Below are 19852 nucleotides of genomic sequence, written 5' to 3'. Positions count from 1 at the left end.
GGTTAGTTGAGAGCCCATTAAGCATAATTAAATCCCTCCGGTCATTCTGGCAGAACCTCTTTTTCTGTGCACTGGAACATATTGTGTTTGTGCACTGCAGGCAACTGGTAAATCATCTTAATGGAGTGATTACAGATAACATCTGTGTTTAATCAAATGTCAGTTTCTTTTGTGTTGTTAGTGTATATACTTATTTACACCTCACATCAGCAGTATTGCTTTTTCTGAGTGTTGAGCTTTGCTGTCACTTTATGCTATTTTGAATTGTGTGACTGCTGTTAAGTGTTGGCTGGGCAGACTGCAGATGGACTATTTCCTGAAAAACACTGTGATGATTTACATAATCTGCTGTATCATTTTAAAGACTTTACTTCTTTTGTAAGAGCAGAGCTTGAAGTCTGCTTGAAAACCTGTCAGGTAACAGCAGGTATTCAAGAAACACGAAAGGTTGCTTTCCCAAAATCACATACTCCTGCAGCCACTTGAAAAGCACAGTCCTTGAACTATAACCATCACCAAAGTGTCAAATGGGACACTGTGAGGTGACACATGGAGAGCTAGACACTGGAGAACACAGCTTGACAGAACTGAAATTCTAAATGGGGAATTAGAGAGTTGGCCACCAACTGCCACACGCTGGGATGTTCTGACTGAGGCTGGTGCGTTTTACAGCTTCACCAGCTTCTCTGTCAACCACAGTTTGTTCTTTTCTTTGATCACTCTGATTGGTCAAACAGTGACAGTAACTGGGTGAAGTTGAAATCCTTCATTATCAGCTTTTATGATGAAGGGAGAGTTATATCAGTGATTAAGTAGACGAAAGGAAAAGAGTGAGGTACGTTTCATACACATCGGTCAGCGCATTGAAATGTGTGAGTGTGTGTGTGTGTGAGCATGAGTGAATGTGTGTGCTCGGTGTGTAATAACGCATCTGGTTAAGCCAGCAGATTAACTAGACAAAGCCTTCCTTCACTCACTCCCTTCTGCAAGGTCAGTAGGCAAGGCGGTCAGTCCTAAGCTTGTCAGACCGTCTTATCTGGACACACACACACACACACGTACGCACGCGCACACACACAGCTCACGAGCTTAGAGAAGTACAACAACAACAGGATACACAGCCGGACAGACAGGCAAACAGTTTTACAATCACACACGGATCAGTGAGGAAGATAAAGAGATGCTGACTTGGTCGGCAGACTCCTACTGGACTGTGAAAGAGATTCAAGCTCATGCCGCACTTCACTGGCTGCTTCATTCCCGGGCTTTGACCAGTGAATGAAGGCCCATATGCTGCACATATGATGACACCCATATGGCAAACTGATGAATGAGCTGAATGAATTGTCGATCACCTATGATCAGATTGCCAGTTGGCACAAGCCTAACACTCAGTGCTTTGGACACATTTTGGTCTGTACCAAAAGGAAAAAAAGGATTGCTTTTTGAGTCTTACGTCGATCCAAATGTTGTGTCAGAGGATAAGACACCTCGATAAGAACTTCATGATTATTTAAAGCCAGTGAAAATTTCAAAGAGCTTGTATCACTTCAGCTCTAATGCGATGTCCCACATGCAACTCACAGCTCTGCTCGCCAAGTCAGACTCATAAAAAAAACTTCTGATGTGCTCTCCTCCTGAGCTGCTTTAGGGAAGCACAGGCAGTGGGGCTGTTAAGCACTGGCCTTGTTGCACATCAGAAGCAGCATGAAGCCGGCATCGCTTCCCCTCTCCTCCCAGCTCCCTTCAGTTCTGATCTGACTCTCAGCTCTGTTCGGCTCTCTGCACTGGCGCTGCATCCCGCTAATCTTTCCAGGAGTTTCTATTCAATCTGCCAGCTGGACAAAGGGGCAGGAAGCAGCTTTTTCCCCCTCAGAGAGAGGCAGATTGAGAAGGAAAAGACAGAGTTGGACAGAGGAGAGGAAGAAAGAGAGGCTAAAGAAGATAAAACCACCAGAAGAGAAGAGCAGTTTCTGGTGGCGTTACTTCTCGGGGAGTATCGAACTGACAGGAGAACAACTACAGCTGTGTCCTGGTGGGAGAGCTCTGTCCACATGGGTATGACAAGCATCTGCAGTCCGGTCACAATACCATCATCATCATATATAAAACCTAAAACAACACCACTACCTACAAACCAGACCACAGCCTGTGCAGTCGTGTCTGCTCACCATCATGAACATGGGAATTCTACGAGCAATTTCAGGACACAGTGATTATCGACAGCCTGAGTGGTGGTTGTTGAGACACCCCCACATCAATGCAGCCCCCTGCATTTCCTTCATGCAGTGGCCAGTTACAGTCGGTGCTGCTGCCGAGGCTGAATGTCAACCAGAAGAAGCTGAATTCAAATTAAGGATATAAATCTATACTGAAAGGTACCAAAGGTACCAGCACTTCTTCTTTTGATTACTCCAATCCACATATTTATGTCCCTATCTTTAGCTTGTATGGTAGACAGAGCACTGAATTACAAAAGAAATATCAGTTCAGTCTTTTGCAACAGTACCAAGTATAAAGACGAAGGTTAGACAAACACAGCCACCCACATGCAGCCTGCTGCAGTCAAAAACAGGACACAAGTGCAGCTGGATGCCATTACAATCTGTTAATCTGAAACGTCTCGCCATGAGACATATTAGAGCTCATATTTCAGCCAGTCTGACCTTTGTTATCTCACACTCACACACGCTCACATACTTCTATCCTTGTAAGCACCCACACTGATATAATGCATTCCCTTGCCCCTTACCCTACCCTCGACCATCACAACTAAATGCCTGACCCTTATCTGAACCCTAACCTGAACCTAATTCTGACCAAACCTTTAAAACCTTTCCAAAAAATCTCCTCACCCTGTTGGCTAAAAACTTAATATAGACGGTGGTAGGAACAGAAAGTGATCGATATATTCTTAAAAGCAATGTTGAAAGCAGCCCTTCGCATTTTAAAATACAAGGAACGACCTCTCACTGTGAGCACTGTTGGAATTTGAAAGAGTTACCTGCAGGCATCAGCCCAGTCATCTCATAATTCACCATCTGTCTGTTCCAAAACTATGACAGAACAATACTGGGCCTCTGAGCCGAGCCAAGCTTTCACACTTCACTACAATGCCAAGTACAGCAGAGCTGAATCCAGCCTTCAGTCTTCATTTTCACAGTCTGCCTTCTGCTGGAAGTCCAGCTGGCTGCTTCTCAAATAAAAAAAAAAACACTAATCAGCTCTTTGGTCTCTCTGGTATTATAACACTGGTATTTCCTTATTTTCTCTGTCACCTAGTCTTTGTTTTTGCTTGATTCTACGACTCAGGAGCTGGAGTTTGTTTTACCGTTTTTCAATGTTAATATATGTCCAATGGACATATTGCTAAAGCTGCACAAGCCACCGTCACACTTCATTGCTCCCCCATTTTTAGCTTCAATTGGTCATTTCCTGTCTATGCATGACACCACAATGTCATTTCAGTTTTTCCACAGTTTTTTTTTATGCATAATCTCTCTGAAACCAGCTCACTCAGCATTCTCAACCTCAGGTCAGGTTGCAAAATCAGATTGTATCAAAAGTGCTAATTTTTTCCAGCTATCTTGCATTTAAAATGGCAAATTCAAGTGCAGGGGTGAAGTAAAGCTGCATGATGAAGTGTTGACCTTTTACAGAGAGTCCAAAATGAATTGAGCTATCATAGCTTGTTAGCTGTGTGGCACCATCCTATTTAATGTATGCCTCCTAGTGACAGAGCTTGCAAGCTGACAGTTGCAAGCTTGCTAACAAACACTGAGCAAGGTTCCTAGCTGCTTCTTTCCCCTCTCCTGTAACCTTTTAAAAGCAACATCCCAGGAGGAAGAAAAGAAGCAAGGGTTGAGAAAACAGAAGTTCAAAAATAGCTATTATGACTGAAAAGCACAAGCGTGTTTGCCGCCTGCTAGCTTGCCCGCTACAGTAGTTTACCGTCCAACTTTTGGAGCAGTCCTTCTGTTTCCTAGCGTCCAGAGCCATATATTTTTACACGCAGATGGATATTGCTGTGTCACATTCTGGCGTAACCAGGTCCTGAGAATATATGTCCAAATGCAAACTATGTCATTTTGTCTCCTCACGATTCGATAAAAGGGCTTATTTCAAAAGATGTTTTTTTTGTCAGTGATATTATATATGGACATTGACACAGTCATGGAAAAAACTTATTACCAGTATTGGTCATTAACCAAGGTATGTCACCACAGCTTTCATCCATCACAGCATCCCAGTTTACAGAAAGCATTCTGTGGTGCAGCTGAGAACCCTCCCTCTAATCCTCCTCTTTATGTCGGCTGCGTCGAGTGATGAACACACGCTTTTGCTCCTCACATTCATTGTGTGTGAAATTTGGATCAGATGGGGTATGTGGGGCCAGAAGCCAAGAAAGCTTGGGAGGAGAGACAGAGGGGCCCATATGTGAAAGGGCCTGAAACAGGATCTAGTTGATCGTGGATCTCTCTGCTTCTCTCCCCAGCCGTCGCTCTGCTGTCTTTGTCTCCCCCCTGCTACTCTTCCACGGTGGCTGTTTACTAAACAGGAAGCTAAAAACCCAGGCTGAGATAATAGAGGTTGGATGCTTCTTTGTGTTAATGTCCTTCTCCTTTCACTCAACTGACTGCGGTCACCACCAGATACACTGACTTAGATTTATGGGCTTTTAAAACATTTTAATGGGAGCTTGAAGAGCAGTTAAAACCATAGAAACCTAAAAAACCTGCAGAAAAAGAGGCAAAAGCAGAGTATGTTTAGCACTAATTAGCAGGTATCAGCGTCTGTGCTCCTCATACTAGGCTTATTAGCTAGCTAATGACTTAGCCTTGGGTTAGCATTCGAGCAAGACTCCCCACTGTACTAACAATGCTAATGGGAGCGTGTACTAGCCACAGATATTTAACTGGCACGCACAAAAGCCAAAATGTTCTCGAGAAGTGTTTTAATTTAGGGTGATAACACTTATGAACAAAAGGTCTGCGTGAGGTTGGAAAATAAAGATCCACCACGTCAGCTGCCCATGTCAAAGAAAGACTGAGCATATCAAAGACTTCAGTATCTCTTAGAGTCTGCAGAGACGGGGCCTAAGGTGATCTGTAACTGCAACCTCCCTGATCAATGTCTATGCAGCTAGTTTCCGCTGCTACTCACAGTCTATGCTGTGTGTAGCAAGCGTGGTGGAGACCTTAACAAGGACTGATGAGCTGCAAGAAGTAAACATCTTGAAACAAATATAAAGTGCCCTAATCTCACACAGTGCTGCTGATAGCAGTACAGATAGTTTCAGTCCCCTGTGGACTTCTATCAGTGTCAAAACCATAAATATCCACATTGTTTGCAATAGCAGTGTAGAGAATTATGAACAGTAGTGTGAGTTGTTCTGTTTGTGTAATTTCTTAATAGGCTAAAAAATAGTAGCAATAATAACAATGGCTTTACAAACAGGATCAATAAAACATTTATGGTAAGAACACTAAATAGCGTTCATCATATATAACTTAATGTTAATTTACTGAAGTATTGTCAGATGACATCCACACAAACAACTCATAAGTGAAAATATAAATTCAGGTTAACTGACTTGCTTTGTTAGACGTCCATAAACTAACGTAACACCAAAAATCGTGTAAGTCTCAACAAAATATAGTGTTGCAAATTACTACGATTACATAATGAAAAAACGTTGAAGCATTTCTAAGCTTGTGTACTATCTCGAAAACAGAGGATTATTTTGAGTTTTGTTGTATAATTTCAGGTTAACTTACCTCAAGTAACATAAGACGGACCCACTGGGTACCAACCGGGAGCAACGAGACCACTGGGTTAGCCGGCTAGCAATGCAGAGTAGCATACAGCCAAGCTTCTTAGCCTAGCTTGCTATCCTTAGCATCCAGCCAGGTGCACGTATTTCAGCAACAAGGCTTCATTTGGCCCACTTCAGCTCCACCCACGCTCCACCTCTTTGCCCATTTTTGAATTAGCCGGTGCTACCAACATGTTGACGGCAGGAGCCACAGTCACTGAGCTTCACAATGGCTCTTCAGCAACCGATGGGTGGAATGACAGAGACAACGTCCATGTTTTATACAGTCTGTGTGTTAAAATACCAAAGCTTCCATTTCTGGCAGCAGGTGCTGCAGTCCGGCTGACTTGTCTTCAACATGAACACTAAAGGACAGGCTTCATGTTTTCAGAGAGACCGCTGAAATGCTGAATGAGAGACTGCATTGAGTAACAGAAGCTAATGGAAGGCAGGCGTGACGTCAGGGCTGCAGCTCCCTATATAACACTACTCATGTGTCCATTCAGACAGCCAAACCCAGAGTTCCTCCACTCTGTCCACTTCCCTCTTTCTGCACTGCTGTTAGCCACAGTCTGTAACCAAGTTCATTCATACTTGATCCAACATCCTGCAGCTCCCTTTCCAAATCAAATCATCCAAAACACACAGATGTGTTATTGTGTGTCCTGGGGTTACGGAGAAAACTCCCCCTGGGAAACTGTGGAATCCAGCTTTAACGAAAATATTTTCACATGCACACATTTTCTGCAACTGAACAACACGGCAGATGCTCTAAAAGCGGGGCCACACAGGGCAACACGGCTCTGCAGAAACCGCTTTTTAAATTGTCAACTCGTCATCCTGAGCAGCTGAGTGTGCCGGATGCCACACATGCTTTGCCTCCTTTCAACCTGAGACGAAGACCCACATTCAGACAAAAATGAAAACACACTCAGGCGAGCGGATGTAGATAGAGGGCAGGTGGAGGCTTGGCATGGGCACACACATAGAGGCAAACACACACATTCACCTGTATGACTGACAACTTACCTACAACCATCAGTGTGAACTCAAACCCTCTTTTGACCGACTTCCGATACACCTGGTTGGGGAGATTGGCGAAGCCCACGTAGCCCTCCAGGTTCCGCTGCTGGAGGAAAACACATAAACACTTTCTGTTAATGACGGAATCACGCCGCATGAAGGAATAAAAAACACACACATACACACACGCTGTCAGACTGACATTTGACATGCATCTCACATGTGTGAAAAACAGTCGGAGGTGCACATATGCACACAGCCGTGAACCTACAGTTAGTATTTCTGTGTCCTGCAGCGACAGAGACCCTTTGAAGTGAAGTGCAGCTGGGATAAATACAAGGCTGCTCTAAGGGAAAGAGAGGTGAGGTACAGAGAGAAATATCAGGCTTTCCCTGAGGAAGGAGCAAAGAGGAAGTGGAGTCAATGCTGCCAAAGTCCATAAAATAAGGCATCTAAAACAGAAAAGTTCTAATCCAGTAAATGAAGCCAATCAGCTCCTTAAAACATGAATGCGGGAATGTAAAGCTAAGTGGATAAAAGCTGGACAAGGAACCACAAACAAACAATCTCCCTACGTGTTCAATAATGTCCATTCTGTCCCTCGTGAATAGGACAGGTCGTGGTGAAAGCAGTGGGGTCTCAGACCAGATCACGGCCAGTCCAGGCTCTCCAGCTGCCTTCTCCCTCTTCACCAGCGAGGTATCTCTTCATCCCCATCTCCCTCTCTCCAGCTCCCAGCCAGCTGTCAGATAACAACCCCGCCTCCAATCACTGTGCGGTCTCCTGCACGCTACATGAGGCAAACACAATTGATTGCTGGCCTGCCTGCGAGCAGCCTCTCTGTTCTGTCATGCATGCCACCAATGGAAAATCAGCTCTGCGCTGATAGGTTTGCAGAAAGAGGGTTTTAACACCTGCAGCTGAACTCAGGACTGATTCAAACTCCCAAATGAAGACAGAGAATGAACCTCACTGTGGTTGTGAAGACATTAAAGGGGTATTAGAAGGTCACGCCCATGCTACTGCACATACAACCCCAATTCCAAAAATCTAGAGACACTGTGTACAACAAATATAGCAGAATGTGCTCATTTGCTCATCTTTTTTTTGACATATACTCAGCTGAAAACAGCACAAAGACAATATATTTAATGTTTGACCTCATCAGCTTCATTCTGGTCGTAGACTACTTCTTCTGTGGGTATGATGCACTCTCCGTGCGCGAAGGGTGTCACATGATGCAACACTCGAAACATGGCCAGTTTATGCTGCACTTAATCATTACAACAGAGTGTGAGTACACTGACTATGTACCACCGTTTGTCACATCAGAGTCGTACATTATCATTTTCCAAAACCTTCGTTTTTGCCCAACCGCACAACAATGGTTATTTATTTACCATTAACAGCTAGCTTAGCAGCAGTGACAGTAACACTCTACAAATCCCATCCTCAGTGAAGGCTTCACACACCCTTCAGCTCTGGACAAAACAGAGGTGATTCCTGAATGTGGGCTAACCAGCGGCTAATGTTAGGCAGCTATGAAGAAATCATGAGTGCCTCCCCTCTCTGATCTCAACCTCCCAGTAAAACAGCAAATACAAGAACAAACCAAGGCCCCAAAATTTTGTAGGAGAGTCACACTGCTGAATGTGTTACGGCCCAGCACTGCTTCGGAGAGCCTTTTTCTAAAAATTCATTATTGTGGTCAAAAACTGACTCTGTGTAAACGGAAAGTCGAAAAAGACGCACTGAATGGGAAATACTACTTGGGTGCACCAGTGATTGATTATGAGCTCAGTCACAGGCTGGAATAATGCATGGATTGGGAAAACTAAAACTCTAACTATCATTAGCTACGAGCAGTACACCAGCAAACAGCCCCTGAGCCGAAGATCAAGTGAACGGCTGCAGCAGCAGCAGAAAGTCGTTCAGCAGCTAACCCAGTAACACAAAGCGCACACACATCCACAACAGTGAGGACTAACTTCCAGCCTGAACAGCCAATTCAGACCAGAAGCCTGAAAGGTATGTTTGTGAAGGCTATTCTGCCCGGAGTTATATGATTACCGCACTCCAAAGATTGTTCTGTAGCTCCAACAAACCTCACAGAGTGACACATCTTCTCTCTAGCAATCACGTCAATTTCAGTTCATCTTTCATGCATATCAGATCAATAATTCAAGTAGATCAGCTGAATAGTTTTGAACCAGGACTGTTGGCATTTCGATCGAGGAGATTGTGAAAAATAGAGTGTGAAAAATTTGGTTTCTACAGCTGTTATTGTTACATGTCATATACATATTTAATCAACATTTAGCAAATGTAAGTGTCGGATTGGACTTGGAATCAGCAGAGAACTTAATACTGAAGGACTTGGATCAGAATCAGGACCAAAACGACTTGATCAGGACATCAATTATGAACACATTATGTAGCCACTGTACAGAACAACTTGAGGCCCTGCATGCACAAGAATCTGAAGTCATTAGATATGAGGAAGCTGTATTCTTCGGGTTAAGCATGAAGCTTTACAACAGCAGGGTTGAAAGACAATAAAATATTGTGTCAGGATGTCAGGACTGCAGTGCTGCAGCTGGAATCAGTGAGGAACTTCTGTCACACCACAGGTGGACAACAGCAACTAAATAAACTAACCAACCAAGACAGATAGTTTTAGTAAACGTTCATTTCTAGCCTAACTCAACATTAGACTATATCTTCCACATGTGCCACAGGAGAGAGTCACATTGAGAAAACTGTAAATTAGACATCAGCTCCATCAGTGGATGTTACGGACAAACAGAGCGTGGAAAAAAAAGAGGAAACAATCTATTTGCCTCATCAATACTCTGTGATACATGCAGCTCAACAGCCAGCGTAACTCCGCTGAACAAGCCTGAAGCACTTTCCACCATTTCCATGTTTGATCCACCCACATACAAGTTTTGTGTGTGTGTGTGTGTGTGTGTGTGTGTGAGAGTGTGAGTGTTACATAAGGTGCCACCTCTGATGGTTTGTCCACTTCCCTGTAGCTGCACTGTGGGTGGCTCAGGTAATGGGACACACTGGGTTGCTCATTTAGCTTTTTAGCGCAGGCTGTCAGTGTTTAGCCTGTGAGTGTGTGTGTGTGTTTGTGTGTGTAGGTGGGAGTCTGTGGATCAAATGATGCACTACATGAGTAAAACAGTGTGTGTGTGTTACGCGTGCGAACACACCAGCATACAGTATGCACGCTCATGTGCGCATTAATGAAAAACGCTTTTATTTACAGGGACCTTGCAGCACACAGCGGGGTTTGAACACACGCAACACACAACACACTTGACATGTCACATTTCCAGCTTAATAATAATTGTATCCATCATAGCATCACTGCAACATTCGCAATGCTGCAATGACACTTGGCCGTTATGCAACGCGTTGTTATTAATATGGATCTTTTTCATGAGAAAATGACTTATGGAGAGAAGGACAGGCAGGGGACTTATAAGAGGGCAGTAATGGGGAATGAGAGAGAGGAAGGCGAGTCGACATTAACCCCTCCCCCAGTCCACCCGGTGGTGATAGTAGCTGCCTGGTTCACTGACATCATCTGTATTGCCAAGTCCACCCCCCTGATGCTGAGGCCCACTCATTGCTTCCATCAGCTGTTTCAAACTTCCAGTTATTACAGATACGATATTGATTTTGTAATATATATTGCATCACTTGCAGAAGGAGGACAGGAATCATGTGAAAACAGGGCCTGTGTCATCTCTTTCTTTTGTTATTTTTAGCACTCAGCACATTGTACCAACTGCTCCCTCACTATCTCTCAAGGAGCACACTGTGTATGCCCACCCCCTTGGTGTTATGTCAAGAAAGACCACTGTCAATCACCTCAGACTGTACCAACCAGATTCAGTACAAACACAATGTGTGCTGTGTTGTGTGATGAGTAATCACTCATTGGTAAATGTAAGTGTCAGTGTAAAATTCCCTAAACAAGCAAGCCAGATGTGGTCAACCAAATGGGTTCTGCTTGTGTGGACAGTCAAACCAAACTCCATTCAACAATTACGCAGTTTAAGGAGGCCATGCTATCTCGTGACGGTACATACATGTAATTATGTACAAAATTATGCATGAAGGGATCTCTCTAGTGGTAAGTGGTTCAACCAAATATACAATACGAACCAGCAAGAAGCGTTTCACTTCATTAAATTCACATTTGTTTTGTGTTTTGTTTTGTTTTTGCTTCATTTAGAGTGTTCGTTGTCTAAACGGGTTGATTCCTAAGGGAATTTGGCACAGGAGGGCAAATCTCACTGGGGCTCTGATACGACAAGCATAATCAGGCCATCATAGCTTGCTGGGGCTATTACGTGTGGTCTATTCAATTTCATTTTCATAGTGTCACCAGTAGCATTGTTAAGGTCGGTGTGAAAGCACGTTTTAAGAAAAAAGTACTGTTGTCCATCTCTTTCCCAACCGCGACGAGCAATGATTGCGAACGCAACGCGTACCCCTGATCAGTGCTGGTCTGCATAATGTTCAGGTGACCCTCGAGTACGCCTCCCTTCAAGTAACTGCCATTACATTATGATGTTATCTTTTTGTAAGTTAGGTCCAAACAGTAAATTAAATGAACACAGTATCCACCACACACACAATCTGTTGCAGAAAAATAAAATAAAATAAAATAAAAAATACATAAAATTGTAAATTCTGTTAACTTAACCAAGACCAAGGCTACATATAGGTTTCATGCAAAATCCATTTTAAAACGATAGTATTGACTGAAATAGATGTTGTTTGGTCAATCACATTATGCCGAAATTATCAGCAGAGTATATCAACGTGTTATAAGGTCTGAATGGTGTTTTATATAAGTCCATGTCTTTGTAGATATGTAAAATATCCTACAACAGAGAGATTGTTAAAGGAGATTGGTATGCAGTTCTCTCTATAACGTTACACATGAAAGGTCGTTACCAGCCTGAACGAAACGGATTATTAGGGTATGCCAAAGGGGATTTCAATTATTAGCATTTTGATAACAGTAGTGCTAACACTTGCACACTCACGGCTCTATATCGAAGAGAAACTGACTTACAGCGATACTGGGAACCGCAGTCTCTGGTCGCTCGATCATTGTGCTTTACTGTCACCACCCAGCCTACAATGGACAGTCACCGAGGCATAAACTGACGTCCAAACGTCCGAAAGAATGACGGAGTGGAGAGAAACGCGCAGCTTCTCACCCGAAGACCTTCGATTGTTGTCAACAAAAAGAGGCAGAGTGCGTCTGAAAATGAATGAATGAGATTAAATTACATATGGCCGCTGTCGGATACTACTACCAGATGTAGCACAGCTAAGAAAAATGCTCCGACTATTTTTCCTTTCGAGGCAAATGGCCAGAATTTAAACAACAATACATCCGGTTGAGATTTCCAGAATAGAACGTACTATGACAAAAAAATATTTTGTGCTGTGAAGCGTCTGACAAAAAAAGGTACAATAACACAGTGTGTGGAACAATTCTGCTCTATTTGTTTTTAATAACGTACATAACAACTGATTTATAAAAGACCAAAACTAAGCCCCTCTTTCAAGCTTCAAGTTATCCACAAGCATCCGCCACACAACCTCTCTCACCACGTATTTCAGTCTTTCTTAAAAGCTAAAACACAATACCCCGTCTTCTGTCCATATTGTTAAGTTATACTAGTAACCACATTGTTCTGGACATGAAAATGTTTGACAAATTTAACAAGCTAATGTTAATTTTGTCAGCATTTGACAGCATTTAACTGTAGCATTACAGTTCTAGGTGTAGTGCTACACTAAAAGTTGTTTTCTGAAATGCAGATGTGCTCATATCTGCATAAGTTTTTCAGAAAGACCAATAAAAGAAACTAACTTATTGTACAATAAAATGAGAACTGACGATAGGGTGGGATTTGAACGTTTATTTTGATAGCAAATTTACTAACTTCCGGTCATTCCCTGATTGTGTCTGGCGAGCTTGACGCACTTGAAGGGGGACCTGAAATCACCTTCCTATTGGTCAGACAAGTGATCGGACTCCGTGTGAAGCCCCCGTGTGCTAGAGGCTAAATTTTGCTGCTTTCAAAGACTGTCGTGAATAGCGGTACTCAACAATTACCTGACATCAAGTGAAACAGATGTTTTGTAATTGCTTCAACGGCTACAAACTGCAGGCCTTCTTTAAACGTCGGCTTATCAATAATATAATAGGGCACCATTTAGGAGCAGCATCGACTCGGAGGAGATGATTTTATGACATATGGCAATACACTTCTCACACATTGGGTTTGGCCAAAATTGATTTGCCTGCACTTACTATCAGGTCTTTTGTAGCGCTTTGGTTGTGACATTCAATTATCAATTGGCGCACTCTAGTGGCAGAGAAAGCGATAGCATCTGACGTTCAAGTTAATTTCTTGACAAATTCGTAAGAAACACAATCGTTCTTACCTTAGTTTCACAGGGACAAGAAGTATTTTGGAAGACATCCTGATCAAATATTTACAGAATTTAACTTGTCCATTTCCTACTGAGTTGCATGTCTCCATTTCATCAGCATGTGTGATTCCACACACTAGTTAATGTAATATTATAAAGGGAATTAAATAAATACCTGTATATATGTAAACTAGACCCCTGACATAAAGAGCGATAACCACAGAGCTAAACTTTGACACAGGGCTAATGTCTTGCTTTTATTCAAGAAGATCAAACTAGAAGCATAAGGATACAGAAATAAATACATTTTTTTTTGTCAAATTGTGTTACTTATCTGTACAAGTAACTAAGATCAAAAGATGACTGTAAATAGAAAAAATAGCACTTGAAAAAACAGCTCACAGTGGGTTATTGTAGAAAAGATGAGGTAACCCATAGCTTATACTCTACTGATGACATCAAGTCGTGTTGGGAGGCGATGCTCTTTTACAGTGAGTGTAGTTCCTGTAAATCAATTCAAATTACAATACAACAGTAGTTCACAGTGCTGACGGTCAGACTTTGAGTGTTGTATGAGGCAAAAATGTACCAATTGTTCCGTATGCTAAAATAAAACTTTTTAATCCAAAATGTAAAAATTTAAAAAAATATAGTGTAAATGTCAATTTTAAGAGTGGCACCGTAACACCATGCTGCGTATACATTTTTCCTTATGCATGGCAGAAAAATGTACTATGTTATGTATGTAAATGTGCCACGAAAAAAAAAATAGTATATACTCTGCATAGAGATAGACAGAAAGCTGCTGTTTAGCTTTTGATTGCCCCATGCAAACCTTGTGGTGGAGAAAGAAACATATTTGCAGGCTTCTTTAAAAGTCATAGTTTGAAAAGCTGCAGCATCACGATGCATTCAGTGCCCAGATTCTCTTATCTGGAGGCCCTGATTGCAGATATGCTGTTGCCACGACTACAGGTTGGATGTCTCTCCTGCGACAGATTTGGCGTCCAGGTAGCTGATGAGCTCCTTCACCCAAGGGTCTGAAGGTCTGGCACAAAGCAGACGATTTGCAACTGTCTTCAATCTGAACACAAAGGTAAACAAGACAGTCAGTCAGTGCATTCATGTGTGGACGCAGCGGTGCTGGTAATATGTGTCTCTGAGGTTGTGTACTTACAGGACGGCAGGGTTGGTGCAGCGCTGGCTGGTCCTGACGTAGCCGACCACTCTGTCTTTGCTCAGGGGCTTCTCATTGAAACGTGAGCAGCATCTCCTTGGTCCAGTGCCACGCAAACCTACCGGCAAACACGTACAAATGAACAGTTTACAACAAACTCACAGACTCACATGTATCATTTGCTTGTTTCTTTGTTCCTCCCATTTAATTTCCTGCGGGCCTGCATGAAGTGAAATCTGACACTGTGTTAGTGGAAGAGATTGGGCCAGTGCTGTTGTTCCATTGTGATATGGAAAAACTCTTATTCTGCTGTTTAGATTAAACAAGGACTGGTTCAATTCAAGAAAGTAAGCTGTTCAGTATTATATGTGTTCAAATTGTAACCATATTTTATTGATTGAAACACTGTCAAATCCCTCTCATACAATGAGTGTATGTTGGATCTGTCAAATCAGCATTTCTCAGTATTTAAATCTGCATCAATGTTTTTTTTTTGCCACTTGGGGGCAGCAGAACGAAACATATTATCCCCTTATAAAGTTGTTATGGCTAATATGCTAATATGCAAACAGTTGCCCATTTACACATCCATCAACTGTGGAGCCTCTAGCATTAATTTGAGTTGTAGTTATGACCTCATGATGACTCCAAGTCCAATGTTCTCACTTGCTTGAGCTCTGTTTTGGTTTACCAAAACTCTCTTTCACATGACACATGTGATCTATTTGTTTTGTATACACAGTATATAAAATATTGATTAATGTAGCTTTAGTGATGCTTAAGGCTTTTGTTTTTAAGTTCAAGATTACAGCCAGCCAGCTATCTGAGTGTAGAGGGAGCTCCAAAATGATTATATAGAAATGATATATGAATACACACATTAGTATACAGTATTATTGTCAAGCCCCTCCTTACCTTCAGTCAGAGCGATGACCCCCAGCATCAGGACAAACACAGTCAGAGCGAGACGAGGAGCAGCCATCCTGAAGCGTGTGTGTTCCCTTCACGTGTAGCAGTAGGTAAAAGTCTCAGTTGAGCTATTAGCCTGTTCTCTCTGCTGTGTGAACTGATGCTCCATCTGCTGCTGCATTTATATTGATCAGGAGCAGCCGGGGAAGACCCAGGGCTCCATCCTGTGTCTCGACTATGACGTGTCTCTCTCACCTTTAACTTGTGCTTTGGCTGTGGGGGCGTACCGAGAGCCTCATGTGCGGGCCAGTTCCCTAATTAAACTGAGGCTGAGAGATGACGCCAGCTTGAGAAATGAGGAAATACAGGTTTGCTTGTTGAATGTGTTTTCCCTGTAAATTTCATCTGGCTTGGCTGCTTGCGATCAAAAGTACAGGGATTTCAGTTTATCGGTCTTGCCTCTTAGATGTCATCACCAGTGTCTCATGGGTACTTTTTCTGACTCTTTTAGACTTGTTGTGCACTGTTGCATTAGCATTGTGCAGTAGCTCAGTACAAACCAGCGTGGTTGACCATAAATATCAGTTATTAACTGCATGAATAAATCTACTAAACAGACAAAAGGACTTACAGTTAGTATACTTTAATCAAATAACAGAACAGACTTCACAAGATCTTTGAGAGCAGGTTTATCAATGTAATCTAATGAATATAAAAACCAGCAGCAACCAGCCTTTTCCCCACAAAATATCTAGATTTTTTTGTAATATTGAACACTTTGTCTGACAATATTCCAGTTTTTTATCATTTCAGTAAGCTATAATAGTATTCAATACAGCTCTCAGTACAATGGAAGTTAAACTGGAAAAACCAGTGAGGGGATTCTTAAGGGTTTTCACAAGAAGTACTTCATGCAGCTGGATCATAAGGACTCATCGATGATAGATGATTCAAGGGGTATTCTGCTATTTTGTCAGACCTGACAAAGCTGCTCCAGAGACACAGATGACATTACATAACTGTTTTTACAGGATGAGTATGAAGGCTACTCCCCTGAGACCTAAACTCACCTTTATGGGACTTTTAAAGGGACCTGAAAGAAAACCGCAGAATTTTTCTTACAGCTTTTCTCTTATTTTTTCTGTTTTGTTGGACAATACAGGATACGTTTGAGTACCTCTTCATGGTGGTCAAATTCGGAATTTTTTTGATTGAACTGCTCATAACTAGTGGCTTCACAAGACATTATTTCATTTGAATGAGTTACCAGGGAAAAAAGTTTGGAATAACTGGGCTCTATTGCTCGCTTGTATGCAAAATGATCTTTTCAAAAGAGCAGGAAATAGGTGGATAAAATGTGTGCTTCCAGAGACTGCAGCAGTGTTCATCATCAGTGCACAAAATGGCGAGCTTTGTCTGAGAACTCCGGTACATCTCCGGCCTTACTGTATGTCTGACTCATATCGCTGTTCTGTATTTTCAGCATGAGGTAGTCATAGTAATCCTCTGGCCATGTTGGAAGCACTCATGCATGAAAACACTCAGCAGCCTGGGGAGCTGGATGGATGTGATGATTCAGTCAGTTTCATTTACAAACATTAAGCAGCCCTCGTGCTTCCTTCGTCCACGCTAAACTAAAGGTGTGCACGCTTCTGGAACTATTCTTTTTCAGGAGTAATTCTTCTATTAAGTTGTCTGACAAAAGAATCTGATGTTAGTCTGTGTCTTGGTCTTCATCAGCATTGAAAATGGATGATGACCATGTGGTTGCGAGGTCAGAAAAGCTAGTTTACTGGACCTAAAGGCGAAATACTAATCAAAGATCAGGAATGGACTTCCACGCTCAGTTGACAAGTTCAATTATGTCACTTTAATTACTTCACTGTGAGGTTTGTTTCACTGATGTTCAGATGTAAGACTCGAAGCATTAATTGTTTTTTGGTCTCTTGTGTGCAGTGTATCCAGCTGTAAACACAACTTGGATGTATTATGGAGAACATTTCATCAACCTTTTGCTGATTTACACACCCAGCAGACGAGCAGTGACATTAGCGTTCGTTTAAAGTCGACGCTCTGCCTTCTTGTTTAAGTCCAGCATTCATTGTGCTTTCACTCTGCCCCTCTAACCCCTGAGCGAAATAGTTTTAGCTGCTAAATGCTCCACCGTGTTGTTTGGTGCTGGGTGGATAGTGCACAGTGAGAGATGTTTGCTTCATCTGGAAGAGATGCTGATGAGAGTGTTGAGACTGAATGAAACAGTAAATTTTGCCATAAAATCAAATCAATCTGCTGAAAGATATAAAAACCCTCTGAAGCGCAGATGACGAATGATGATTCTCTGTTGGTTCATCACTTCGAGTGACCCCGTTCACATTAAACATAGTCTCTTGACACATTGTTCTTAAAAAGATATTGATTAGTGCAGCTTTAAAGCAGCTTCTATTGATTTTTTCTGGCCACGTGTTGGCAGTGAAGCAAAGTGAAAACACATGGTCATGTGTGTAGGCAAACAGAGCCTATTCACACATCGAGCACACGCAGGGCAACATTAGCATTCATTTGATGTTGTGCCACCTCTGGAGAAAAATATCTGGCTGTGTAGCAGCGAAATGCTCCATGATCTTCACCACTACTGACCTACAGTTTCCTGTCTAAGCAGGAAACAGTAGGTCAGTGGGCTTTAAGACCTTTTTAAGGACAACGACCTGCGACTGAGAACAAGGCTGATGAGATTGGTGAGACAGAACTAAAGGCTCCACTTCGACTTCAGGTGATAATTCTCTCTGGGCATGTCTCTATGATCCACTCCTTTGACATTATCCACATTTGTTTGACCAGTTTGACTCGTGCAGTTTTAAAAAAAAAAATCTTTGTGGAGTCTTTCTGGCTGTAGTATCAGAGAATCAAGGGATGTCTCACAGCAGATTAAATGTCCTTCAATCATTTGGAACAAAGTGCTTGGACTGTGTTTCAGTCTCATGACTGTACATTGGTCATATATGGCAACTGACTTTAGTTTCAGTCGAAGGTTTTTTTCACGCTTGATGCAGAACCATATGTAAATTTTTACAGCAAGATTTTCCCTCTGTTAATCAAAAGCAGAAGAGCCCCAATGAGCTTCTTTCACTTCCGTATACGTTATGTCAGTGTTGTTTTGAAATGCCAGTCTCGCTTGAATGCCAGAAACCCTGTGATATTCTTAGACATTCTGAATATGTCATTTTATTTTGGAAACAGAAAGAATTGGGCTTGCACACAACCAACTCTCTTTCAGGAGTGAAACTTAATGTCAACGAGAGCTTCCACTGACCACAGTAGTACTACTACCATTAACGTCACTGTTGGTGGTGACATTGACTTATTATTTCCACACAAGCTTGTGTAGCAGGTGGACACTAGAACCATGCAGGGGCGGACAGCCAATCAGGCAAGGTATGGGAGAGGTTAAGTAGGCTGATGGGCAGCAGGTGAGCGAAGACAGGCCTCACCCCCCTCAGACTATCCTTTGTGCTCTCCATGTGACTGTTAAGAATCTGTGGCTCTGGTAAGCTGGACTGTGCAGTTGTTCTAACTTTTATTCTAACGTTTTATATCATTTGTATTGTTGGGTAATGTAGTGGGTGTACACACCCCGAGGTAGTTGTATTTTAACCTTTTTATTAATACAGTGGGTCTGCCATAACCTGTGTTACAGATAAAAAGAAAGTCATGACTGCAACACAGAGGCAAAGCACTGACTGCCGTTTATTTTAGTATTTTAGGATTTTATGTAGGTTTAAGTTTTAACTGAGTTTGTCTTTTGTGTTTTGTGAGGCTTTTGTGGCCTCATAATTGAAGCCCCTGCGTTTTTAAGGTGGTCATTTCATACTTGGACTGCAGCCCAGTGAATGACCCCTGAACAAATAACGACACAAAGAAACAGAAAAAGAGGGAAAACTCCTTTGTTTGTTTGATTTTTTTTTTAAAAAAGCAGAAGAAAATCAGCAGTTTGTTGAAGAAGCTTAGAAAGAGAAAAGCTATTGATCCCCCAGCCAACATTACAGAGGCCAAGCTAGATGACTCCACCAAGAAACGCCCTCCATCCAAACACAAAAACCAATTAAACATAACATGACCACTTGAGACACATTATAGAAAATGAAAGCAGGAAAGGATTGCAAAGTGAGGAATCACTTCTACCGACACAGCAAGCCTGAAGCATTCGAACGGTGCACGTAGCTGCAGAAGCTTAGAGCTCATCTCAGAATCGGTGTCCCCCGAGCCAGCTGTGGAATAATTCTGTCCTGATCTTGATGTGGACACAAGGGGGGCAGTGATTGGTGATCAAAAAAATGTGACAAAATACCACAGTTATTTCAGGAATTCTCAGAACAGACATTTCTCCACGATTGAGCCATTGGTTAGCTTACTTTAGACTATAGGCACCACAACAATGCATGAGTCCTGACTGATTA

At 42.3% G+C, this 19852-nt stretch overlaps 2 protein-coding genes across 6 annotated transcripts in view; both read right to left on the bottom strand.

Moving 5' to 3' along the window:
- LOC143322167 (septin-7-like) overlaps positions 1-12249 on the bottom strand; it is a 43759-nt gene extending 31510 nt beyond the window's left edge. For 2 of the 5 annotated variants that reach the window (XR_013077276.1, XM_076733151.1), the window contains exons 1-2: positions 11937-12249; positions 6845-6944 (exon numbers count right to left, since the gene is read on the bottom strand). Coding sequence is in view for 4 of the 5 variants with exons in the window: in XM_076733151.1 (XP_076589266.1) it covers positions 6845-6944; positions 11937-11975 (139 nt within the window). In the remaining variant the exon portion in view is untranslated. Of the gene's footprint in view, positions 1-6844; positions 6945-7413; positions 7657-11936 lie in introns of those variants that run through there. The other 3 variants (XM_076733153.1, XM_076733154.1, XM_076733155.1) reach the window with 3 other exon arrangements.
- A 1308-nt stretch (positions 12250-13557) lies between these two features.
- On the bottom strand, positions 13558-15557 carry LOC143322379 (monocyte chemotactic protein 1B-like). Its single transcript, XM_076733542.1, has 3 exons — positions 15405-15557; positions 14490-14607; positions 13558-14396 (listed from the first exon to the last, which is right to left on the bottom strand). The coding sequence occupies exons 1-3, from the start codon at positions 15469-15471 to the stop codon at positions 14282-14284; spliced, it is 300 nt and encodes a 99-aa protein (XP_076589657.1). The 5' UTR covers positions 15472-15557; the 3' UTR covers positions 13558-14281.
- Positions 15558-19852: the final 4295 nt, after the last annotated feature.

Source organism: Chaetodon auriga, chromosome 6, assembly GCF_051107435.1.
Source record: "Chaetodon auriga isolate fChaAug3 chromosome 6, fChaAug3.hap1, whole genome shotgun sequence".
Classification (NCBI taxonomy): domain Eukaryota; kingdom Metazoa; phylum Chordata; class Actinopteri; order Chaetodontiformes; family Chaetodontidae; genus Chaetodon; species Chaetodon auriga.
This window is presented reverse-complemented; position numbering and strand designations above follow the sequence as displayed.